We start from the raw sequence: 23,157 nt of genomic DNA, 5'->3' as shown, positions 1-23,157 counted from the left end.
ATTGGCAGCACTCAGCTCCTTGGAGGCTAGTATTGCTATAAATCATACATACCTGGGCAATGATTTATACTTTTCCTACTATATTAAATATATACTATCTCATACTTCTGAAAAAGCTTTTAAACTAGGCTAGCATTTTGATTGTTTCAGTTTGCTGCTGCAGTGGTAGGGGCTGAACTCCAAGTTTCATGCACGACAGAACTGCACCACCCCAGTCCTTAACTCTGTTCACTGTAAAAGTCCATGTTAGGGGCTGGAGCAAAGGCTCGCAGTTAAGAGCTGCTTTCTTCCAAAGGATCTGGGTTCAATTCTCAGCACCCAGGTGGAAGCTCACAACAGTCTGTAACTCCATTTCCAGGAACTCTGAAGCTCTCTTCTGGGTCCACATACACCAGGCACAAATGTGGTGCACAGACAGATACATGCAAAACACTCCCACACAAAAAAACTTAGTAAAAATGCTAGACCTACTCTAACCTCTTTCTGTATACCCATTGCCAGTATCTCAAAACCTCAGGTAGATGACACCCATGACACCCAGACTGGCCTACGCCTGGGTCTTCAGTACCATCTTGTTTTTCTAAAATTGTTCCCACCTCAGCCAACACCACCTGGCCCAGTGGCTGCTTCGTGCTCTCACTGCTCACACCCCTGCTCATTCTGTGCCTCTTCTCCCTGCCATTCCTTCCTGGCTCAGCCAAGTTTTCTCTTCCATCCAGACACGGCTCACTCAGCGTGTGGGAAGGGATCCACAGGGGCCCCTCTGGCAGGGAGCACATGCCATCTACAGCTGGTACAACGACTACATGCTGTACCTCATCACTGGCACTCAATATCTGTGCTGGATTCTGTCACCTATCACTTCTCCAGCCAGAGGAAAGGAGTCACTTCTTATGGTCTGGGGCTGCCTCAGCACCAAGATCTGGCACAGCTGGACTCTGTCGGCAATGGAACCATGTGGCCCTAGGCATTCCCACTTTTTGACATGTTCTGTGCAATAATGCTGTAATAAAGGATTTTACAGGTCTGTGAAAGAATAACTTTCTCTGCTCTGAAGCAATGAAAAACAATCCAAGAGAGACCCAAACAGATTTCAATTCACAATACTAGTCAAATGTTGAAATTAAAATGTCATAATAAGAATAAATTTAAATGTCCATGAATTTATCACAAAATTATGGCAAGTCTGCATTATCTACCTTTTTGTTCGTTCTTTCTTTTTTTTTTTTTTAAAGACAGGGTCTCACTATGTAACCTTAGCTGTCCTGGGACTCACTATGAAACCAGGCTGGCTTGGAACTCACAGATATCTTCCTGCCTCTGTCTCTCAAGCACTAGGTATTAAAGGAGTTGAACCACCATGTCAAATGTAACTTTTCCTTTATAAGACATAGTCTCAAGTATGCCAGACTGGCCATGAACTTCTGATCCTTTTGAGTGCTTGGATTACAGGTGTGTACTACCTGGGTTATGTGGTATTGAGGTTTGACCCCAAGCTTCCTCCAAGCTAAGCAAATACTCTACCAAGTGAGCTACATCCCAGGTCTGTATCATGTAATTCTAACCAACCATTATATAGAATAACTAGAGATGAGCAGAGCACTTGCCTAGCATGTGTGAGGCTGTGGTTCCATCCCCAGCAGTATAAAATGGTGTGTGTGTGTGTGTGTGTGTGTGTGTGTGTGTGTGTGTGTGTGTGCAGCCTGTAATGGTGGTACAGGCCTGTAATGCTAGTGCCTCAGAGTTAGTTAGAGGTAGTAGGATGGAAGTCCAATTTCATGTAGATAGTGAGCTCAAAGCCAAGCTGGCAGGCTGGGCCACACAGAACCTCATCAAAAAAAAAAAAAGACAAGGGCAGAGAATGAAGTAGGTCTACATTTACTAACCTATTTAATCTCAAGACATATTGTTAGGTGAAAATGGCAAGTTGTTACTATATACATGTTGAATGACCCCATTCATACTTACAATTGAAAACAACAAAAAATAAGAATACAATGAGCGGGGCGGTGGTGGCGCACACCTTTAATCCCAGCACTCGGGAGGCAGAGGCAGGCAGATCTCTGTGAGTTTAAGGCCAGCCTAAGCTACAGAGTGAATTCCAGGAAAGGCTCAAAGCTACACAGAGAAACCCTGTCTCGAAAAACAAAAACAAAAACAAAAAAGAATACAATGAAAAAAGCAAGGTGTAATGAGTCAAGCCTATAATCCTAGCACTTAGAGGATGATCAACCTGGGCTGCAGAGTAAGACCTGTCCAAAATAAATTATGAAGGGTGGCAGAAGCTCCACCTCAGCTGACAGAATGCCTGGCTGCTTTGCACAAAGCCTTTGGTCCAGCCCCCAACACTGAAGACACTGAGCTTAGCGTTCTACAATCCCAGCACACCGCAAGTGGAGACAGGAGGATCAGGGGTTGAAGATATCTTCGCCTATATAGCAAGTTCCAGGCCAATCTAGGATACAAGAAACCCTGTCTCAAAATTAATTAATTAGGGCTAGGCATGGCGGCACATGCCTTTAATCCCAGGAGGCATGCAGATCTCTGAGTTCGAGGCGAGCCTGGTCTACAGAGTGAGTTCCAGGACAGCTGGGACTGTTATACAGAGAAACCCTGTCTTGAAAAACCAAAAACCAACAACAGCAAAATTATAAAGGGGCACTGTCCTTTTTCCTGTCAACTTTAAAACCATGTACAATAGGAAAATTAAAAGTAGGTGAAACATGACTTGGGTGTGGCGGCACCTGCTTGTAATCCTAGTATCTGGCAGATGGAAGCAGGAGGATGCTAAGTTTGTTGCTGGCTTGAACACACACACACACACGCTCTAACTCTACAGAGCACAGGGGCAGCAAGAGGAGAAGGACCTACCTATTGAGAAGCTCTAAAGCAGCACTCCTCTATGTCCATTCCACCTCCTGTCCTTCCTACCAGACGCTGCTTCGTCATGTTCCCCCCCCGAGAGACAGTTACAGCTGCTGTTGTTGAGACAAGATTTCACTCTGTGCCCCATACCAGCCTTGAACAAACTGGGGAGCCCAGGGGCGCCTCAAATTCACAGTGATCCTACAGCCTCAGCCTCCCAAGCGCTGGGACTACATGTGTGGGCAACCACACTCCTCTTCTTTGTACTATAGAGACAACATTATCATGGGCCTGAGGTAATTTCAAATTAGACTTACTTAAAAATGTACACAGGGCTGAGGGTGTAACTCAGTGGTATAACCTTTGCTTGACTTGTCCAAAGCCCTGGGTTCAATCTAGCACCGCACAAGAAAAGAAGGCATGACCAGGCATGCAGCTCAGTAGCAGACTGCGTACTCAATAGGGGTACATCTGTCGTTTCCTTAGCACCAAGAAAAAAGATAATATATACATGTATGTTTACGTATGTACATATGTAATGTATATATGTGCTCAGAAAAAATATCTAAGAAAATACTTTGAGGGCCAACGAGATGGCTCAGTGAGTAAAGGTGCTTGCTGTGTAGGCCTGACAATGTGATGCCGATTGCCAAACCCATAAAAGGTGAAAGAGACGTGGCTCACAAAGCTGTCCCCTGACCTCCATGTATCTGGTCCCAGGGAGCATTTCCCAGCTCTCCCACAGAATTTCTGCACACATACAGTGAACATCTATTCCACAAGATGGCAGTGTTGCCCCAGGTGCCTGGGCTGGGTTTGGGAGGCCCCGCTGCCAGCCTTCTCTGAACTCGACATGTTGTTTATGCCAGCTCCAACTGCTACCTAGGAGTCTCTCACACAGACATGACCCCATCTAGGTTTAGGAACACCAAAGCCGTGACAGTAACCTGGAGAACAGTCACTGCTGTGCTACATCATCCAGCCACCCTGATCCCTGAGGCTGTTTTGCTGACAACCCAGTCCGTTTCCTGTTCACTTATATAACACATTCCTGGAGCATGAGTCTTTAGCAGCCTTCTTCCCGGCAATCTTTCTGGATCATCTGTATTTCCCACAGAGCCCTTGTTCCAAAACAAACCCCACGAACACTACTCTGTTTCTAAACAACCCATTTCTCCACTTTAGCTACAGATTTCCAAAGGCTACCCCCATCTCCAAGTCCTGATCATTTGCTACATGCTGCCCCTCACTCAGAGTGGACACACGACTGTGACAAGTGCCTGGCAGACAGGTGGGCCTGCACCTCACACTGTACAAAGTCCCTCCAGGCAGCAACTCTGCTCTCCTCTCATTGTGTCCACAGCACCCAGCAGCTCATCAGATGGGATGGGAGTACAGCGGGAGGGCAGGTTTGGGACCACACTAGCAATCCATAGGAGCAGATAGTTTTGGATGAGTTGCTTCTTCTTGCAACTTATCAGGCTCCTTTGTCTACTGTAAAGTTAGACTTAACTTGAAAGTCAAGAACTCCACAAATTCCTCAAAGCAAATGGCCTCAGACTGACAGCAACTTCCCTGTTAGGGCTTAACCTACTTTAGGAAGCCTGCAATTAGGTCAAAAGGCACACACCTGTGTCTCATGGGCCACACAGTGCTTAGGCCCCATCTTCAAATGCCTATCCGCTGCCCACCTTCCAAGAGCCTTCCTCTAACCCTGCCTAAACACCACCTCTCTCCCAGAGGCAGTTAAGAACACGTTGTAAAATGAATGGCCAGAACTCTTGGGCACACACAAAGGGCTGAGAGAGGGAGTTCTGAGTTTAGTTCCTGCACAAGGCACACATGGCTGCGGGCATTCTAGTCCCAGTACTTTATTTTAAGGGTTTCTGGAGTCCACATGTTGATTATCTATTCTGTTAGACAGAAAGACATAGGAGGGCATAAAACAGATAACCCCACTTGGTGATACAGTGGGCTATGGACACAACTAATCAAAGTAAAATGATTATACATCTAATACTCTACTCCAGAAAACAGTACCAGGAAGTTTAGGCCTGCAATTTTAGCACTGAGAGGATGAGACAGAAGAATTGCCATGAGTTTGGGGATAGCCTGGGCTACACAGTGAGTTCTAAGCAAACTTGGGCTCCAGAGTGAGGCCCTGTCTCAAACAAAAGCATAGAGAATCTAAGTTTGTGAAAGCCACAACTCTTTTAGGCATTATGGTAGACCTACTTAACTTAAAAGTGCAACACTTGGTAGCTTCTAACACTACGGTGGCAAATACCTTTCTGCTTACTTTGTAACAGACAAGCAACCACCAAGACTACATGGGTTAGAGCTACTGATCTAGAAACCACATGAATCTGTTCTCTGTTCTGTGTTACATGCAGAATATTCACAAATAAGACAGTTTAGAATAAGGTCTGGAACTTACATGCATTTAACATCTACTGATTAAATGAACAGATGTGCAACACATACATATACTAACACACAACACACATGGGGGAAAAAGAGGACAGGACTAAAACAACTAAGATTCTAGAAAGCTAGGACAAATCTTTTAGAGACAAAGCAATAGAGGAACTAAACAGGTTACTTCTTTGAAGTGATCAACAGAATTGATAAGTCCCTAGCCAAACTTATCAAAAGGGAATATCAGAAATGAATGGCATATACCATTAAATAAAAGAATTTTGTCAGGAGTGGTGGGGCATTCTTTTCATCTCAGAACTGGGAAGACAGAGGCAGGCAGATGTCTATGAGTTAGAGGCCAGCCTGGTCTACAGAGTGGACAGCTAGAGCTACATAGTGAGACTCTGTACATGTACATACATACATGTACACACACACAAGTTGAGTTTTGTTTTGTTTTGTTTTTTTCCTTTTTATTTATTTTTCTTTTGACAGAGCCTCACTGCAAAACCCTGGCTAGCCTGGAACCCTCGATGTAAATGATGCTGGCCTTGAACTTGTAATAATGCTCCTACTTCTGTCTCTCCAAAGTGGAGATTACAGGTGTAATTATATTACTAATAAAATGAGTGGTGGTGGTGCACACCTTTAATCCCAAACACTCAGGACACAGAGGCAGGCAGGTGTATCTCTGAGTTCAAGGCCAGCCTGGTCTACAGAGCAAGTCCCAGGACAGCTATGGCTGTTACACAGAGAAACCCTGTCTCAAAAAACAAACAAACACCTTATAGTCAAAGTAAAAGTGCATGCACACACATAAAGCATGGTTAAGTTAATTCTAAACACACACCTTCAACAGTCGAAACCTCCTGTGCCTCAGCAAGAGGAGACACCGGTTCTGTTTTCATAGTGTTTTCTCCCATTGACTTGCAGTTCACCTCCAAGCTTGCAGCCCCCAGTCCATCCCCAAAGGAGTGGCAAGTTAATACAGATGACACCTGGCCAGCTTCCAATGGAGACTTCAACTGACCTAGAGGAAGAAATAAAGAATGTGTGGGAAATACATATATATACAATTAAGAAATAAAGAGTTCCAAAACAGACTAGAAAGCCAGGGATGCCTTGGAGAATGACATGTAAGAGCATACTTCAGGGGCTGGAGGGATGGCTGAGTCAGACTGTGTATAGCTCTTGCAAAAGACTCTAGGGCAATTCCCAGCATCTATGATAGGTAGTTCAAAACTACCTGTAACACCAAATCTAGGGCATCCAATGCCCACATTAAAAAGAATGAAAAAAGGAAAACCAAAAGAAAAAAGACAAAGATTGGAGCACACATCTTTAATCCCAGCACTTGAAAGGCAGAAGCAGGTAGATCACTGTGAGTTCAAGGCTCACTTGATCTACATAGTTGAGTTCCAGGCCATAGAGCAGTCCCATCTTAAAAACAACAACAACAACAACAAAAAGAAAGAAAGAAAGAAAGAAAGAAAGAAAGAAAGAAAGAAAGAAAGAAAGAAAGAAAGAAAGAAAGAAAGAAAGAAAGAAAGGAAGGAAGGAAGGAAGGAAGGAAGGAAGGAAGGAAGGAAGGAAGGAAGAAAAAGGAGGGCCAACAAGATGCTTCCAAGCCCAACAATCTCTAGTCAATACCCAGTACCCACTCCACAAAGAGAACAGAGTCCCACACGTTATCTTCTGATCGCACATACACACGCATGCGCGCGCGCTCTCACTCACACACACACACACACACACACACACACACACACACACACACCACTAAATAAATAAATTAAATAAATAAAATGTATTTTTTTAAAAAATTAAAGAAAGAAAAGGCCTTCCACTCATACAGCCAAGGCTATATAAAAGTACCTCAAAGAATTTTGTTAAGTGAAAGAAAGTCAGCAAAAATGCACACAGAGCAAGACAGCATCAAAAAGGCAGAGAGGCAGGGCTCCTCAAGCCATGTGCCTCAAGCCTAACACACAGCACAGAATAATAAGCAAAAACAACCACAAAAGCATCCAGACCATCTGGGAAGAACAATATACCATCAAGCACTGCAGCACCTTTAATAGTTGGATTTCAATACAATCTAACCTGGGACTGGAGAGATGGCTCTATAGTTAAGAGCTCATACTGCTGCGGCACACATGCATGTGTATGTGTATAATAACTATACACATATAGTCGTTGTTATTATTAGATTCTGTTTTATTTCCTGTTTATGGGTTTTGGTGGGAGTTTGTTTATAGCCTTGGCTGGCCTGGAACTCATAAAGATCTGCTTGCCTCTGCCTCCCCAGTGTTGAAATTAAAGGTGTGCACAACCATGCCCACCTGTGTATGTTGTGTTTGCCTGCAAGTCGATCTGTGCACCACATGCATGCAGTGTCTCCACAGGCCATGTCAAGATCCCTTTAGAACAGAAGTTACAGGCGGTTGTGGGCCACCTAATTTGGGTGCTAGGAATTGAACCTGGTTCTTCTGAAAGAGCAGCAAGTGCCACTGAGCCATCTTTCCAGCCCTATACACATAATTAAAAAAAAAAAATCTTCATTGCCTGTACAGAAGAAGCTAGACTGGTTCTTAGTAGACAGGTACCAGGCTGACCAAATTCCACAACAGGCACGGACTTACCTTCGGAAGACTCCTTGGCACTGGATGACTTGTCTTGTAGAGGATTCGTATCAACCGTATGAACCAGATCAGGTACAACCGAGTCAGAATCTAGGATCTCATGGGTCCCATTAGTGGACAGCCTGGAGGACCGTCTCCTGGACAAATCTTTGTCACTGTTTTCAGAGCGGTTTTTGGACTGTTCCTGGGCTGTAAATCATTCAGAAAGTTGTACTCAGAGACCAACAGGAAGGAAGACTTCCACTAAGGCAGACTTCTGAGCTGTTCAATTCTACAAGGGCTTTCCTACAGAGACTTCTGGAATGGCAGACTGATAGACTTTCCTAGCTTATAGGAAAAGCAAAATCTCTGCTAGGAAGGAATTTTACTTTGTTAAGAATTCATAGTCTGGGCTGGAGAGAGCTTACAGCCACATGTCAAGAATTCAGGCTTTCTGGGTGGTGGTGGCGGTGATGCATACCTTTAGTTCCAGCACTCGTGAGGCAGAACCAGGTGAATCTCTGAGTTTGAGGCCAGCCTGGTCTAGAAAGCAAGTTCCAGGGCACAATCCAAAGCAACAGAGAAACCCTGTCTCAAAAAAAAAAAAAAACAAAAACAAAAACAAGAACAAACAAAAGAATTAAGACTTAAGGGATTTGCCGAAGCATGTCCCAATCTTAGCCATAGCTCCATTTTGGTGCCTCCAACCTAAGAATGTGTGCCGACCCCAGAGTCAAGGCTTGGGAGAACCTCATTTAAAGACTGTGTGCTGACCCCAGAGTCAAGGCTCGGGAGAACCTCATTTAAAGACTGTACGCCGACCCCAGAGTCAAGGCTCGGGAAAACTGTATTTAAAGACTGTATGCTGACCCCAGAGTCAAGGCTCAGTAAAAAATAATAGTATTTTTAATGTTTTGTTTGTTTGTCAGACTGGGCCTCTCTATGTAGCCCCAGAACTCCTTATACTCACAGAGATCAGCCTCCCTCTGCCTCCCTAGTGCTGGAGTTGAAGGCATGCCCCACCATGCCTGATTAGAATTTTTGTCGCCACATGAAATCCATCCATCCTTACTACATCATATATTTCTGAAGGAATCCAAATGAAATACACTTTAAGGAAGCAGATATGTATCACAAATACAGACCACATTGCTTCTAGCAAAAACTACTGACTCAACCAGATCCCACTCACATTAGCTCTTGTGTACTCAAGGACAGTCATTAGTACTCATAAGAAAAAGGACAGACAGACAGACACAGAGGCTGACCCAAATAATTTATCAAAGTCTAGCCACATATACATAAATTGGAGACTCACATGAATTTTTGTCAAGTCGGGGACGTTTTAATGGGATGTCACTTCCTTTTGATATTTTCCGTCTTCTCAATTCCAATGTTATTGGTTGCAAAGTTTGAGAGTTTGAATCTACAGCTGTAATATATACAAAGCACACAACAATATATAACTTCTTAGTGCCTAATTGTGCACCTTTATACAAATAAAACAATACATATATATGTATATATACTTCATATACAAAGAGAGAGAGAGAGAAGAGAGACATCCTTATGGATATATTAAGACCCTGTCTCAAAACATAAAAGACACATTATTAAGCTCTGAAAATGAACATTTGTACTTTAAGGTAAAAGACAAGGAAAGGAAAGGAGGAACTGCTTCCTGGGGAAGATGGGGACACTCTGCAGACTGACTTGGGAAGATGGGGACACTCTGCAGACTGACTTCCTGGATTTCTTTTTGTGGTCCTGCCTAGGACCTGGTACTTCTCAAACCTCTTTAAAACACCACATTCCAACATGACCTCTTAAACATACAAAGGTTCGTAGGCAATATAAAAGTCTCTTGGCAAGGGACAGGGAGGGGCAGGGTCTTGCTAAGCTGCCGAGCGTGGCCTGTAATTTGTAACCTTCTTGCCTCGGTCTCTGGAGTAGATGGGACTGTAGGCATGCCCACTGCACATGCTCCTGCTGTCTTGCTTTATTTGGAGGAGAGGAAAAAACTGATGTAGTGAGCCCAGGCTGGTCTTGAACTAGATATATAGCCGGGGGTGACTTTAAACACCCGATCCTCTTGCCTCTACTTCCTGGGGTTACAGACAGTCACTACCAAATAAGACGACTCCTGCAGTCCTGGGAAAGAGCACTGTGGGGGACCAGGATCTCACATAGTCTAGATCAGTGGTTCTCAATCTGTGGGTCAAAACCCCTTTGACAAACCTTTATCTCCAAAAATATTTACATTACAATTCATAACAGTAACAAAATTATAGTTATAAAGTAGTAATGAAAAATAGTTTTATAGTAGGGAGTCACCACAACATGAGGAACTGTATTAAAGGGTCACAGCATTAGGAAAGTTGAGACCCATTGGTATAGATGGCCTTGAAATCTCTATGTAGCCAAAAATGACCCCCACTTCTCAAGTGCTGGGATTACAGGCTTGCACCACCAGTGCCTGACTCCTTCAGGCATTTTGAGCATCAAATCTTTTCAAAACCTGCTGACCTATCCAGAAAAAGAAAAGAACTAAAACTAAATAAACCCTGACCTATCCAGTACTTAGAGAACCCACCATGCAGGCTCACTCTTAAAATGTGTGTCTGGGTTAGGGCTTAATTACTGTTTTCAGTGTTTACCTGCTAAATCAGCTATCACTGGTTCTAGGTGGTTTTGCTCTGTTTTGTATTGTTTTGAAGATTGAAATGAAAGCCAACACAAATCTCGTGCCCCAGGCAGGACTGCAGATCACTAACCCAGCAGTTGTAGAAACTAAGCCCCTGGAGATGCTTCATTCTCTATTTTTAAGACTAAAGCACAAGATGCTCTCCCCAAATCTGAAGATGAAAATCCAAAGAGACAGAAGAAAGATTAGGGAACCTGGCAGGAAGGCAGGACTAAAAGAGGGCAAAAGAAGAGAGAAGAGGACCACAGACAGGAAAAGGAGGATAGGAAACAAATGAGAGGAAAAGGAGAAAAGACCTATCTAAGATCAGCAGCTTCCGTGTGGCTGAAGGAGAGAGGCGGAGTCCAGCTCTGAGGAGGCAATCCCCATTCTTGGCTCTTGCTATATTCAATCTTCCCAACATTATTCTATTCCAAGTGGTGGAAACTTGGATCCAAGCTTGAGTCACACAAACCAATCCACTCTACATAGCTCAGATTCTGCTCCCAATCAGATCTGTGCAATCTAGGAAGCTCAGAACTCCAGTAGGTCAATGAACCCAGGCTACTTAATTTCTTAAGGGTGCCTGAACTATGTATACAGCACCAGACAAACCTTCCTTCTGATACCACATACAAACAAGGACCTATACAGAACCCCAGTGTTTCCCTAACTCTTCCCCAGGGAAGCTTGTTAATAGTCATGAGTCCAAGGTCTCCACAGATGCTGATCAGGGAGTACTCGGGCACAAGCGTAGCCTGATCTTACAAATGCCTCAGTTCAGTTAACAGGAAACTTGGAAAATGCCCTCTTTAAAATGTGTCCTTGCCGGTATTCATTCACCCACTTACAAAAGCAATAAATGAATGCAGGGTGGACTGAAGCCATGGATGGCTCCATAGGAAGAGTCTGTGACCTGGGACACAGATACCTCAGTACACTCCAAAGGCTCCAAGCTGCAGCAGGAAGAGCTAAACTGAACTGTAATAAGTCCAGTTTCTACCAGTTCACATTTTCTATCTCTTCTTTTTCCCTATATAACCTGCCCTTCTCCAGAATATCTTTATATCTCCAGAATAAACTTTCAACAGAATATCTGCTTTGGGGTCTGGAGATGCAGTGTGGGTTGTGAAACATTCGCGTGAACAAACCTTGGGTTCAATCCCCCAAATGGGGGAAAAGTCTGCATCTTTCTCACTCCCCATCTGAACATGGTGTGCTACCCAGAATGGTTGAAACCTTCAGATGTCCCAATTCGTTCTTCATTCTTTACTTGAAAACAAGACACACAGGGTATTTTCTCAATTTCCCTAAGAACAGTATACAGCTAGTACCACTCTCAATGAGAGGTCAGGTCATCAAGAGCCATGCGTACCTTGGTATTGGTGTTTAATTCTTTCTCGAAAGACAGTCAAGACAGCAATTCAACTTAAGGACAATGCTGTCCAGTAGAAATACAATGAGAATAACAAATGTAAGCTACATGTAAGAAACTTTTAAGCAATCATATTAGGAAATTAAAAAATAAAATTAACTTTAATAATATATTTTATTTAAACCAATCCATCTAAAATATTTCAACATGTAGTCAATATAAAAATAGAGACAGAGAGGGCTATGGGTGTAGCTTAGTAGCAGGCTCAGCACTTGCTTATCATTCAGACGGCCCTGGGTTTGATCCCCAACACTGCGAGAGGGAGGGAGGGAGGGGGGGGGAGAGAGAGAGAGAGAGAGAGAGAGAGAGAGAGAGAGAGAGAGAGAGAGAGAGAGAGAGATGGTGATGGTACAGACCTTTAATTCCAACAGGCAGAGGCAGGAGGATTTCTGAGTTCGAGGCCAGTCTAGTCTACAGAGTGAGTTTTTCAGGACAGCCAGGGCTACGCAAAGAAATCCTGTCTCAAAAAAAAAACCAAGACTTTTTATTTTGTTTTATTTGTGTGTGTGTGTGTGTGTGTGTGTGTGTGTGTGTGTGTGTGTGTGAGAGAGAGAGAGAGAGAGAGAGAGAGAGAGAGAGAGAGAGAGAGAGAGAGAGAAATATTTTTCTCTGCATGAACGTGAGTGAATGCAGGTCCCTGCAAACCACAGAGCAAGTGTGGAGATCAAACGACAATCCAGGGAATCGGTACCTTGAAACAGGGTGTCTCTAGCTATCCCTTGCTGTATGTGACAAGGTGACTGGCCCACAAGCTTCCACTGAATCTCCTGGGATGAGTAATCTAGGATTATAGACATGCGCTACAGTGTCTGGCCCTTATGTGGGTTCTGGAGAGCTAAACTCAGGTTAGCAAGCATATGCAACAAGAGCTTTACCCAGCCTTTTTTGGTTTTGGTTTTGTTTAAGAGGGGAGACATGTATTTCACCTGAAGACAAATCAGGCTATTTCTAATTTCCTATAAAATTAGAATTCAGATTTGAGAAGGATATACTACTACATACATTCATCTGAATGAAGTAACTTAAGGTAGACTTTTTCTACCAGGTGTCAATGAATGGACTATTATTCTAGTTTGGCAAAATATATTTTATGTCAAATTTTACATTTTAAATTATCTACTGAAACTGCTTAAACTTGTATTGGGAAAAAAAAAGATATTGTGAGCTAGGGCTGTAGCTCAATGGTAAAGCATGTACTCATCACGTGCAAGGCTATGGGCTCCCAGCCCAACTGAAAACAAAAACCAAAAAAACAAATTATAGATATTGCTTGAAAATGTGATGGGCTTCACAGTTTTTTCATTGTTCATGCAAAGAAGAAAGTCTAAAAACCACAAATACACTCAGTCATGGGCAGGTTCCATCTAGACATCCAGGGCGAGTGTTCTTCCTGCTACCAAATCACCTGAAGAAAGAATGTCTGGCTTGGCAAGAATTCCAAATTTGTTTCATTCTTGGTTATTCTAGAAGAATTCCAAACTTACACCTCTTCTTCTTTTCTTTTCTTTTTCTTTCTTTCTTTTTTTTTGGCTTTTTGAGGCAAAGTTTCATTCTAGCATGGGCTGACCCAGAACTCATTATGTAGCCCAGGCTAGCCTTGAACTTATGACAATCCCCTACCTCAGAGTTTACACTTTCTTTAAATAAAGTATTTATTTAAATACTTTAAAAAATATTGGGTATTATTCCCTAAATCTATACTGATCCTTAACTCTTTTCAATTTAATTAACCAAATTATGTTTTTATTTAGACTGAAATTTCCCCATCCATAAACATCTTTTAAAAACTCAATGTCTTTTGAGTCTTTTCAATCATCATGAAGCCCAGTCTAGTCTTGAGTTAATGATTCTCCTGCTTCTGCTCCCCAAGTGTTAGTGTCACAGGTGTGAGCCACAATGCCCCTAAGAGCTCCATTTCAAGATGTGCCCTTGCCTCCAGCTCTAATGCTTTCTGACCCTGATCCCTCAGAGGCTCATGTTTGTGTGTGTTTGGTTTTGGTCCTAAGGCCTGAAGCCAGGGCCTCACGAAGGCTCAGACTGTATCCTACTGCTGCCTGTACTCCAGCCCCTGCTGCCTCAGCTCCCGCTCTTCTCCCCTCTTTGGCGTCTGCCCACTAGGATGTTATTTCCTCAGACTGAGGTCATGGGAGCAGGCACAAGAAGGCCTCAGTTCCCTTGGTTCTTTCAGGGAAGATGAGGTATCCACCCCCGAAGCTCAGCCATGGCCACATTCCCAACATGTTCACCTGGACACACACCTCACTGAAACTCAGCTCCACAGGCATGATTTGTTTTCAGGTCACAAGCAAGTCACAAACATGAAGGACTGAAGTACAGAAGGCATAAAGAACCACAAAGGCCACAGAAGAACACTGGCATCACCCATTGCAGAGCCCACTTGGGAAACTCACCAGTAGGAGCTATGGAAGGGGGTCTGCCTCGTTTTCTTCTTGGCTCCTTCAGGCTCTCTTGTGGACTCTTCACAAGGTCATTTTCAGGCTTCTTTTCCACCTGGACATCCCCAGGGTACTCCCTGTCGTTCTCGGAAATGTTCTCCTTGTCTTCCTTCTCGTTCTTGGGAAGGCTTTTCTCTGACACTTTGCCCTTTTCTGAGCAGGTCAGCTTTCCCTCTTTGTCAGGCTGTTTGGGCCGCTTTTCTGTCTTTAAGGCTTTTTCCGCTTTGTCTTTCTTCACGTTGACCGTGGCTTTTCTCTGCTCTTTAAACTTCTCTCGTTTCTCAGATGATGATGAAAGACTTTTGTGATCTGTTTCTTTAGGCCTAGCATTACCCACAATATTCTAAAATGAGCAAAATAGCGATGAAACACTTTGTGATTACTTGCAAATACACAATCAGGAGGTTGCTTGCACACTTACGCAGACAATGAAGACACTAAGAGGACACAGGCCGGGTCACACGAAGCAAAGCAACCAGGAGAGCATCTGAGCTTTGAGGAGAGCATCTGAGCTTTGAGAACCACCCCTGCATTTAAACACAATTGCCAGTCTCAATCCTTCTGAGACTCTGCAATCTCCCTTATGACGGAGAAGCCACATAAGACTAAAAGGAATGTCAACTAGCGGGACCCTTGCCTGGAAGCAGTGCTTCTAACTGCCGTGTTCTAACCTTCTTATCCAAGGCTTTTCAAAGGCCCAATGTATGCTGCTGTCCAGTTTTACATAGAAGAAAACCAACTGGTAACTGGAGGCTTAACAGGACACTGTTCAGAATGCCCAAGCCAGACCAAGGTCTCAGGTCTCAGCTTCCTTTCTGGGTTAATAGCTGTGCTCACTCCAGCAAGCCACTTACAGGGCTCCTGAGCTGTTGGGTGTTTTCTCCATTGAAAAGTAGTATTCTTCTAACTTGTTAGTAAATTACTTTAAAATTCATTCTAAAATCTTGTGTCCTAGTGTGACTGTCTCCTAATATAGTTGACTCTGAAAGTTAGAATTTCTGACTATAATTAAGTTTACTTATGTATGAATCCCCCTTGAGAAGAGCAGGGATCCATCTCCACAATATATTCCCAGGGGATCCCTAGCACACACATTCTAAGTGCATTGATTTCTCCAGAAGCAGGAAAGGAATCTCTAAATGCTCAGCAGCTGAAGATAAATTTGTCCCTCAGGGAAAAGTTATCAACAGTGAGACTTTTTTTTTTTTTAAGTCCCAACACTATTCTGAAAGGAGCCAGACCCTGAGAGGAACAATTAACAGAGGCATGCAGTTGCACCCCTTCAGGTCCAACGTCTTGAAAGTTCCTACTTCTGAGGGGAAATGAATTTCCAGAAACAGAGTTTGCTAATGGAATGATCAAACTTCACAGCTGGCTACAAACACCCTGATGTGCACCTGGAAACAAGCCACTTAGGGGATAACTACATGCACACTACAGATCACTGCAGAGCTACCAAATAGCTGTAACTTCAGAGGACAAAGAAACTTTGGGGAATGTTATATTGTTAAGAGAAAAGAACAAGTGACAGACAGTAACATGCACTTGACTCTAATTTTGGAACTAACACACACATTTAAACAATACACCAGCAGGACAGACACCAAGTGTCAAATACACAACAAGCAGAAGCCCTTCATCGAAATGGTTTTGCTTTCCTTCTGCTTTCTAGTACTTTCCAGATTTTCTACAAGTAAATATTCTTTTAATAAACTCAGAAAATTAAAGTTAACTCGTGTAAATTACCAAAACATTTAGAGTAACGAGGTTCTACAGTGAACATTTCACCTATTCCAATATTGTATAAAAAACTTGTAGTTTTGAGTCATCTTGAGTCAAAGGACTACAGCCTCTTGGCAGGTAGGTGTAGGGGTGGATGTCTGTGGGTGTGTGTCTACACACGCATGTCTTGGAGCTTCTTGTCTGTCTTGGTGGCCTGCTGGGACTGAAGTAAGGTGAGACACTCAGGGGCAGCTAGGAACTGAGAAGGGAAGTGCTTATAAATCTTCCCTCAGTAAGGCCCTACGTCCAGCCCATACTCAATTTACTGAATAAACAGTTAAACTCTATGGGTTCATGGCTCATACCTCTATTCCCAGCACCTGGGAGGTGAGGCAGGAGATCACTATGAGTTAGAGCACAGCCTGGGCCAGAGTGAGAGTCTATCCCAAAATACAATTAAAAAAACAAAAAACAAAAAACCTGAACTTTTGTTATCAGGAGCTGCGGAGTCTCAGGACCTATCTATCTACCAATTCCATGCAAGTTCATATTTCAGTTCTTCAACTCATTCGCAAAACTTCACGACAAAAACACCAAATGTAAGGCCAACACAGCACAGCCAAGCACCAGTGCAGCTTCTTAGCTGCTGAGAGGCAGGCAAAAGAAGCATCAGTCACGGGGGCAAAGCTTCAGCATTTTCTCAGTATTCTTTAGAGGAGACCTGGCAAAGACAAAAACGGTCCCGAGCGAGGCTCCTTGAAAGCTCTCCTGCCTCGATGTTTATTCACAGGAAATCTGGTGAAATCCGTGCCAAGTGGAAGCACCTGATCATTACAAGAAAGACCCAGCAGGTCCAGCATCCGCAGTCCCACTCCCATCCACAGGGAGGGACCAGGGAACTAAAACCTTTGGCTAACTTGCTCTAGCTGTCTCATCAGTTAACTATTAGAATTTAAAACAGCCCCCAAAACATCAGTAAATGAACGTTGGTTTGATTAAAACATGAGGAGGAAAGAGACTGAGGGGGAGAAGTCAAAGTATTTCGAGAGGTCAGAGCTCTGAGGCTGTATTTTAGGAGCAGAACACAGGCTCTCTGCTCAGGCAAGGCGACGGGGTCATCACCACACTCCATTTCAAAGCAGGCACGTCTAGCTGAAGTGGTTACCAAGTACAGCAAGGGAGGTGGAAGCTACCAAGCCATGGTCTCAGTCATGTCAGGAACACAGCTAGACAAGGAGAAAGTGTGTTCTAGTGCTTGAGGGTTCAAACTCCCTGTGCTGGGTGAGGGTGCAGGAAGATGGGAAATTGACAGAGGCAGAACACTTGAGAAGAGATGAGGAAAACAGAGCACACACTGGGGACTGTCCTCAGCATTTTTAAAGAAGAAAATCTGGGTTAAAAGGAAAGGACAAAGCAACACAAATATTACAACTTCTGAAAACTTGTGTTATTACTTTCTGGTGAAACTGTCAGATGGAGGAAATAAAGACTTGTCATCATAAACACATGTAATGTCTTTATTTGAGAAACAAAAGTACAATGTTAGCATAGTTCAGAACACAAAGCACAAAACCACATTTCTCACCTGATCTTTGGAAAAAGCTTTGACATGAATATGTTTGACAGTTTGAACTACTCCATCATAAAATTTCACAGTGTAAGTACCTAAAAGTCAAGAAGATACGATTTTAACTTGCTGTTTCATGAAAGCAGCAACTTTTAAAGAGTACACACAAAGGAGCTCCAAATACAATAAATGTATGTGTGTTTAAAAAAGTTTAAGAATCACACTGCGGGCAGATTCACAGCAGCAAAGTACCTACTTAGCTTGCGCAAGACCCTGAGTCCAGTTCCTAGCACACACACACGAATTCAGCAAATTTAGCTTCCTGTTTATTGGTCAGATTGTTTGCTTTTTATCTACACAATTCAAAATCCACTTTAAAATTTTTATGCTGTTTCATTAAAATAAGAATTATGTACACTGAATTTGAGCCAAGAAAAAAAGTAAAACAGGAATCAAGGAAAATGCAGACTGACTAATTTCTTGGTGAGTGGCATTTGCAATTTAATCGTTACTTGATCTTTCTGTCTTGAAGGGCAGTAATCAAGTTTTTTAGAGGTTATGTGAGCCTTAAAATCTGTGAGCCTATCTTGGCCAACACACTAAAGCTGTCTGGCAGTTGTTCAATAGGAATCCTGTGAAATAATTAAAGCTAGAAACCCATACAATCTGGGTGTGTTTGTGGATTTCTTGGTTGGTGCTGGTGATTGAACACAGGGCCTTGTACATGCTAACCTCTCTAATCAATCAAATCCCCACCAACAGAGTGACTCACTACTTACCCACTGAAACACCTGTAACATTTCCATCTCCTCTTTTTTAATAAAAAAAATTTTTAAGATTATGTAGTTGAAAATAGTAGTTGTGTGCTGAAGGCTCTTACCAACTCACAACCTGTTTTGTTTTGTGACAGAGACTCAAAATGTAACTCAAACTAGCCTGGCACACACTGTGTAGCAGGAATTGGCTTGATTCCACAGCTATTATCCTACCTCAACCTCCGGAGTGCTGGGATTACAAGCACAGTCCACCATGTCCAGCTCCATCTCCACACTGTAACAGAAGTATTTTCCTACCTAGAATGTACCACTCAGTGAGCCTTAGGCAGCCAGCTCAAAAGACCGGCAATGTAACAACAGTTCTGTAAAAACTTCCTGGCTTCCCAGCTGCTGGCCAGTTCCCTCTGCTCTGAAATCCTCATTCGCCATCTGCAGAAATTCACACTCCTGAGTCAATGAAAGGTCCTCAAAATCAGAGAATATGTCTCAATTTCTTCCTCACATAGCACACAACAGCCCAGTGCTCAAAGCTTCCACACCAGTGACATTAGCAACTTCTGAGAAGTGCAGTTCACCAGCCCTACCTCGGAGACACAAATGAGACGTGCTGGGAGCTGTGCACATGTGGGTTTTAAAGCAAGTCCTCCAGGTGGTCCTGATGACATAAACCTGAGAACCTCCATGGAAGGCAATTGGCAGCTACTGCTGGACCTCTACCCCAGACCATTACCAAACAGGTGTCATCACTACAGAAGGAAACTGGCCAGGAACCTATCAGAACACACAGGCAGGCTTGGCCAAGTAAAACAACAGCAGTTAGATTCAGGCTGCGACAAAGGACACCTGGGAAAGAAGGCATAACTATTCTCTACATAGGTAGCTCAGAAATGACTTTCTTAGGGGTCATGACAGCAAATGTGTAAGCTCCTGTCTTTCCCTGCCTACTCGGTGATCAACTGCTACAGACTGCTAAACAGATCTGTTTCTTTGGGATTTTAAGATTTATTTATTTTTAATTATTTTCCTTTATTTCTATTTTATGTATATGGGTGTTTTGCCTGCATATATGTCTGTGTACCACGTTTTCAGTGCCTGAGAGGCCAGAAAAGGGTGTCAGATGCCCTGGAACTGGAGTTACAGATGGTTGTGAGCCACCATTCGGTTGCTGGAAATCAAACCTGGGTCCTTAGAAAGAGCAGGCAGTTCGTTAACCACTAAGCTATCTCTTCAGGCCTCCTCCTGTTTTTTTGTGTTTTATTTTTGTGGAGGTGTGTGTGCGTGTGTGTGTGGGGGAGGGAGTTCTTGTTTATTGTTGTTTGAGATAGGGTCTTACTGTGTAGCCCAAGATGATCTTGAACTTACCAGGTAGCTGAGGCTGGCCTCAAATTCATTGTGATTCTCCTGCCTCAGTCTCACTAATGCTGGGATTATGGACAAGCAGTGACCCTATATCCAACTTTTGAAGACTTCTCAAGGGCTAGGGAGATGGCTCAGTGAAGGGCCCCAGTACTGATGTGAAAAAGACTGACCCCAGTAGTCTATGACCCCAGCAGTCCTTAGGAGGCAGAGACAGGGAGATCCCTGGCACTTGCTGGCCAGCTACTGGAACCAAATCATCAAGTTCAAGCTTCAGTAAGAAGCCTGATCTCAAAAGATAAGGTGGTGAGTGGAGGGACATGGGGGGGAGATTTTTACAGACACAAATATATATACTAAATATTTACTAAACAAACAAGTAAATAAAGACCTCTCAAGCAACATGGTACAATGTATCTCTGGCTACCTAGGGATAAAGCTCAGAAATGGCAGCATCAAAATCAAGCTCTCCTTCAATATTTTTAAATTCAATTTAATTTTATGTGTATTGGTGTTTGCACGTATGTCTGTGTACCATGTATGTGTCTTGTGTCCACAGAGATCAAAAGAGGGTACTGGATACCCTGGTACTACTAACAGTTGTGAGCCACCATGTGGATACTGAGAATCAAACCCCAGTCTCCTGGAAAAGTAGCCAGTGCTCTTAATTGCTGAGCCAACTCTCCAGCCCTCTCCTTCAATCTTAAATACTCAGCGTGCTGGCAAGCACCCAAGACTATACTATTAACAAGGAAAATTCAGTTACATTAAAAAGAAAACAGTCAGCCAGGCGTCGGTGGTGCACGCCTTTAATCCAAGCATTTCAGAGGCAGAGGCAGGTGGATCTCTGAGTTGGAGGTCAGCCTCAGCTACAGAGAGAGTTCTAGGACAGCCTGAGCTACACAGAGAAACCTTGTCTTGTGGGGGAAGAGAGAGAGAGAGAGAACAGTCATCAGACATGGTGACATGTACCTACACTTGGGAGACTAAGACAAGAGGATTGCCTTGAGTTCTAGTTAGTCTGGGATATAGTGTGATAGACTGACTCAAAAAAGAAAGCAGGGGGGAGAAGGGGAGCTGCCATTTTTAAAGATATTTTCAAGCTCTAAAAAGTAGAGCAATGGACCACAATTTTCAGCTGTTTGGGGTTTATTCTGAAGTTAACTCTCCCCAACGGTAGAAGCCTTACATGAGAAGGACCCAAGCTGCACATTAAATATAAAACAGAATGTAAAAGCTAGGAATAACGCCTCATGCTTGCAATCAAGGCACTCAGTAGGTTGTTAAGACCATCCTGGGACACCAAGTAACAATTTGTCTCAAAAACAAACCAACAACAACAAAAGAGTTAGAATTAGAACCCATACCTGCCTGCTGACCTCTGACCAGTTCTTTTCCTATTGCCCATTGCCCAAGCCCTGATGCCTCAGTCCAAACCATAGGTCCAAAACACCAGCTGGCCACTATGAAATGACCCAAACTCTGGCCAAAGGCCTGGAGGCTCCATTGCTACATAGCAATATACTACTCCTGACCCTTTTGATATCCAAAGGACTAAGAGGCATCATCTAGAAACTTCCTCCCTCACTCCTACAAATACAAGAGAAGAGAAGGAGGCATGACAATGACCTCGTCCCACTTCTGAAGCAAGGCCCCAAATCTTTCAGTGCAGAACTTAAACATTTTCCCAGGGGCGGGAGAGTGGTTAAGAACAGGCTCTGCCCTTCTAGAAAGTCTGAGTTCGGTTCCCATCAGCTGGCTCACAAATGCCTGTAACTCCAGCTACAGGGGATCTGACACCCTTTTCTGGACTCTGCAGGTATACACACACACAATTAAAAAAAAAAATTTGCCGGGCGGTGGTGGCACACGCCTTTAATCCCAGCACTCGGGAAGCAGAGGCAGGCAGATCTCTGTGAGTTCGAGCCTGGGCTACAGAGTGAGTTCCAGGACAGGCTCCAAAGCTACACAGAGAAACCCTGTCTCGAAGGAAAAAAAAAATTTAAAGAACATTTCCTCGTGGAATTCCTCCATGGATGGCTGATAATAGAGTGCTCGGCTGGCCACAAATCATATCTAACAGGTAACATGTAAATATGTGACAGAAGCAAAAATAAATACACCCTCGGCTGAGGATGTAGCTCATGCACAGCACTCAGAGGGCTGAGTTCCACCCTAATAACCAGAAAAATGTTGCCTGCCCTATCTCTTCTAACCTGACAGAAGGGCTCCATACCTTGTGGTTAGCTTAAGCAGCCCTTATCAGTGCAAGGTCAAGCAAAGGAAGGCCTTGGCTCTGGGGCTAAGAACTCCTCATACCAGATGATCTTAAGCAGTCAGAGTACAGAAGGGGGTGAGAATCTAGCTGCAGCTGCTCTGGAAGCCTTTCTAAGGGTTACATAGCCAGTTCCGGGTCAGCCAGAGCTAGCCTACATAGTGAGACTCAGTTAAAAACAAAATAAACAAAAACCACATGTTTTCCCACCAGGTATGGTGGCCTATGGACTTAAGAGGTGGGGGGACAAGGCCAGCCTGTCTGAAAGCAGCCACAGAAGTGCCTCAGCATCTGAACACCGACATGCATATGACAGAAGGGCTTTCCTCCCCAAGCCTTTCTTTTGAGCAATTTTACATACTGGCTTTGCTTCCCACCACAGAAAGTTTCCCAAACCATTCATCCCAAGCCACATACCCAGGGTCTCACTAAGTTTCCCAGTGTAAGAAATAAAAATTGTTATGGTCCATTTCAGCATCAGGCGTGCTTAGAATTCACTGAGTAGAGATAAAGCAGGAGGCGCCAGGCCCACCCTGTCTCAGAATTTAGAGGTGGAAAGCTACAGGTTTGGTTCTACATGACTGAGCCCATGATCAGAAGCCCCAAGTCATCCAATAAACAAGGCTTTGTGACCTAAACCAGTAAGACAGGTAACTGGGGAAGGGGTCCTGACATAGGAGAAAAGACCAGAATTTCTAGCATCCGGGGACTTTGGAAACCACTGTCTTGTGTGAAATCAGCATGCCAGTCACGTTTGCCTTTTCTCTATGCCAATGTCTTTTCTGAGGAATTACATGTTAAAAATTGCTTTATTTTCACTAGTCTTGTGAATTTACCATCTTATTTCCAACACCAGGCTGGCCTTGAACTATGATTTTCCTTCCTCAGTTTCTGTCTGCCTGCACCACCAAACCTATATTCCCTCTCTGATTTCTAACTGCTCAAATGAATCCTGATCAAAAGTAGCAAATGGCCCATAACTA

General features: G+C 43.6%; 1 protein-coding gene across 4 annotated transcripts in view; it reads right to left on the bottom strand.

Moving 5' to 3' along the window:
- Positions 1-23,157, bottom strand: part of Phf20 (PHD finger protein 20) — a 113,489-nt gene that overhangs the window by 28,854 nt on the left and 61,478 nt on the right. For 2 of the 4 annotated variants that reach the window (XM_059261758.1, XM_059261757.1), the window contains exons 2-6: positions 17,786-17,865; positions 14,434-14,801; positions 9,223-9,336; positions 7,926-8,114; positions 6,134-6,313 (exon numbers count right to left, since the gene is read on the bottom strand). In XM_059261758.1, the coding sequence (XP_059117741.1) occupies positions 6,134-6,313; positions 7,926-8,114; positions 9,223-9,336; positions 14,434-14,801; positions 17,786-17,811 (877 nt within the window). In that variant the 5' untranslated portion in view covers positions 17,812-17,865. Of the gene's footprint in view, positions 1-6,133; positions 6,314-7,925; positions 8,115-9,222; positions 9,337-14,433; positions 14,822-17,785; positions 17,866-23,157 lie in introns of all 4 variants that reach the window. The other 2 variants (XM_059261756.1, XM_059261759.1) reach the window with 2 other exon arrangements.

The sequence above is a fragment of the Peromyscus eremicus genome, chromosome 4 (genome assembly GCF_949786415.1).
Source record: "Peromyscus eremicus chromosome 4, PerEre_H2_v1, whole genome shotgun sequence".
NCBI classification, from domain to species: Eukaryota; Metazoa; Chordata; class Mammalia; order Rodentia; family Cricetidae; genus Peromyscus; species Peromyscus eremicus.
Note: the sequence above shows the minus strand (reverse complement) of the source record. Positions and strands in the feature narration are given on the sequence as shown.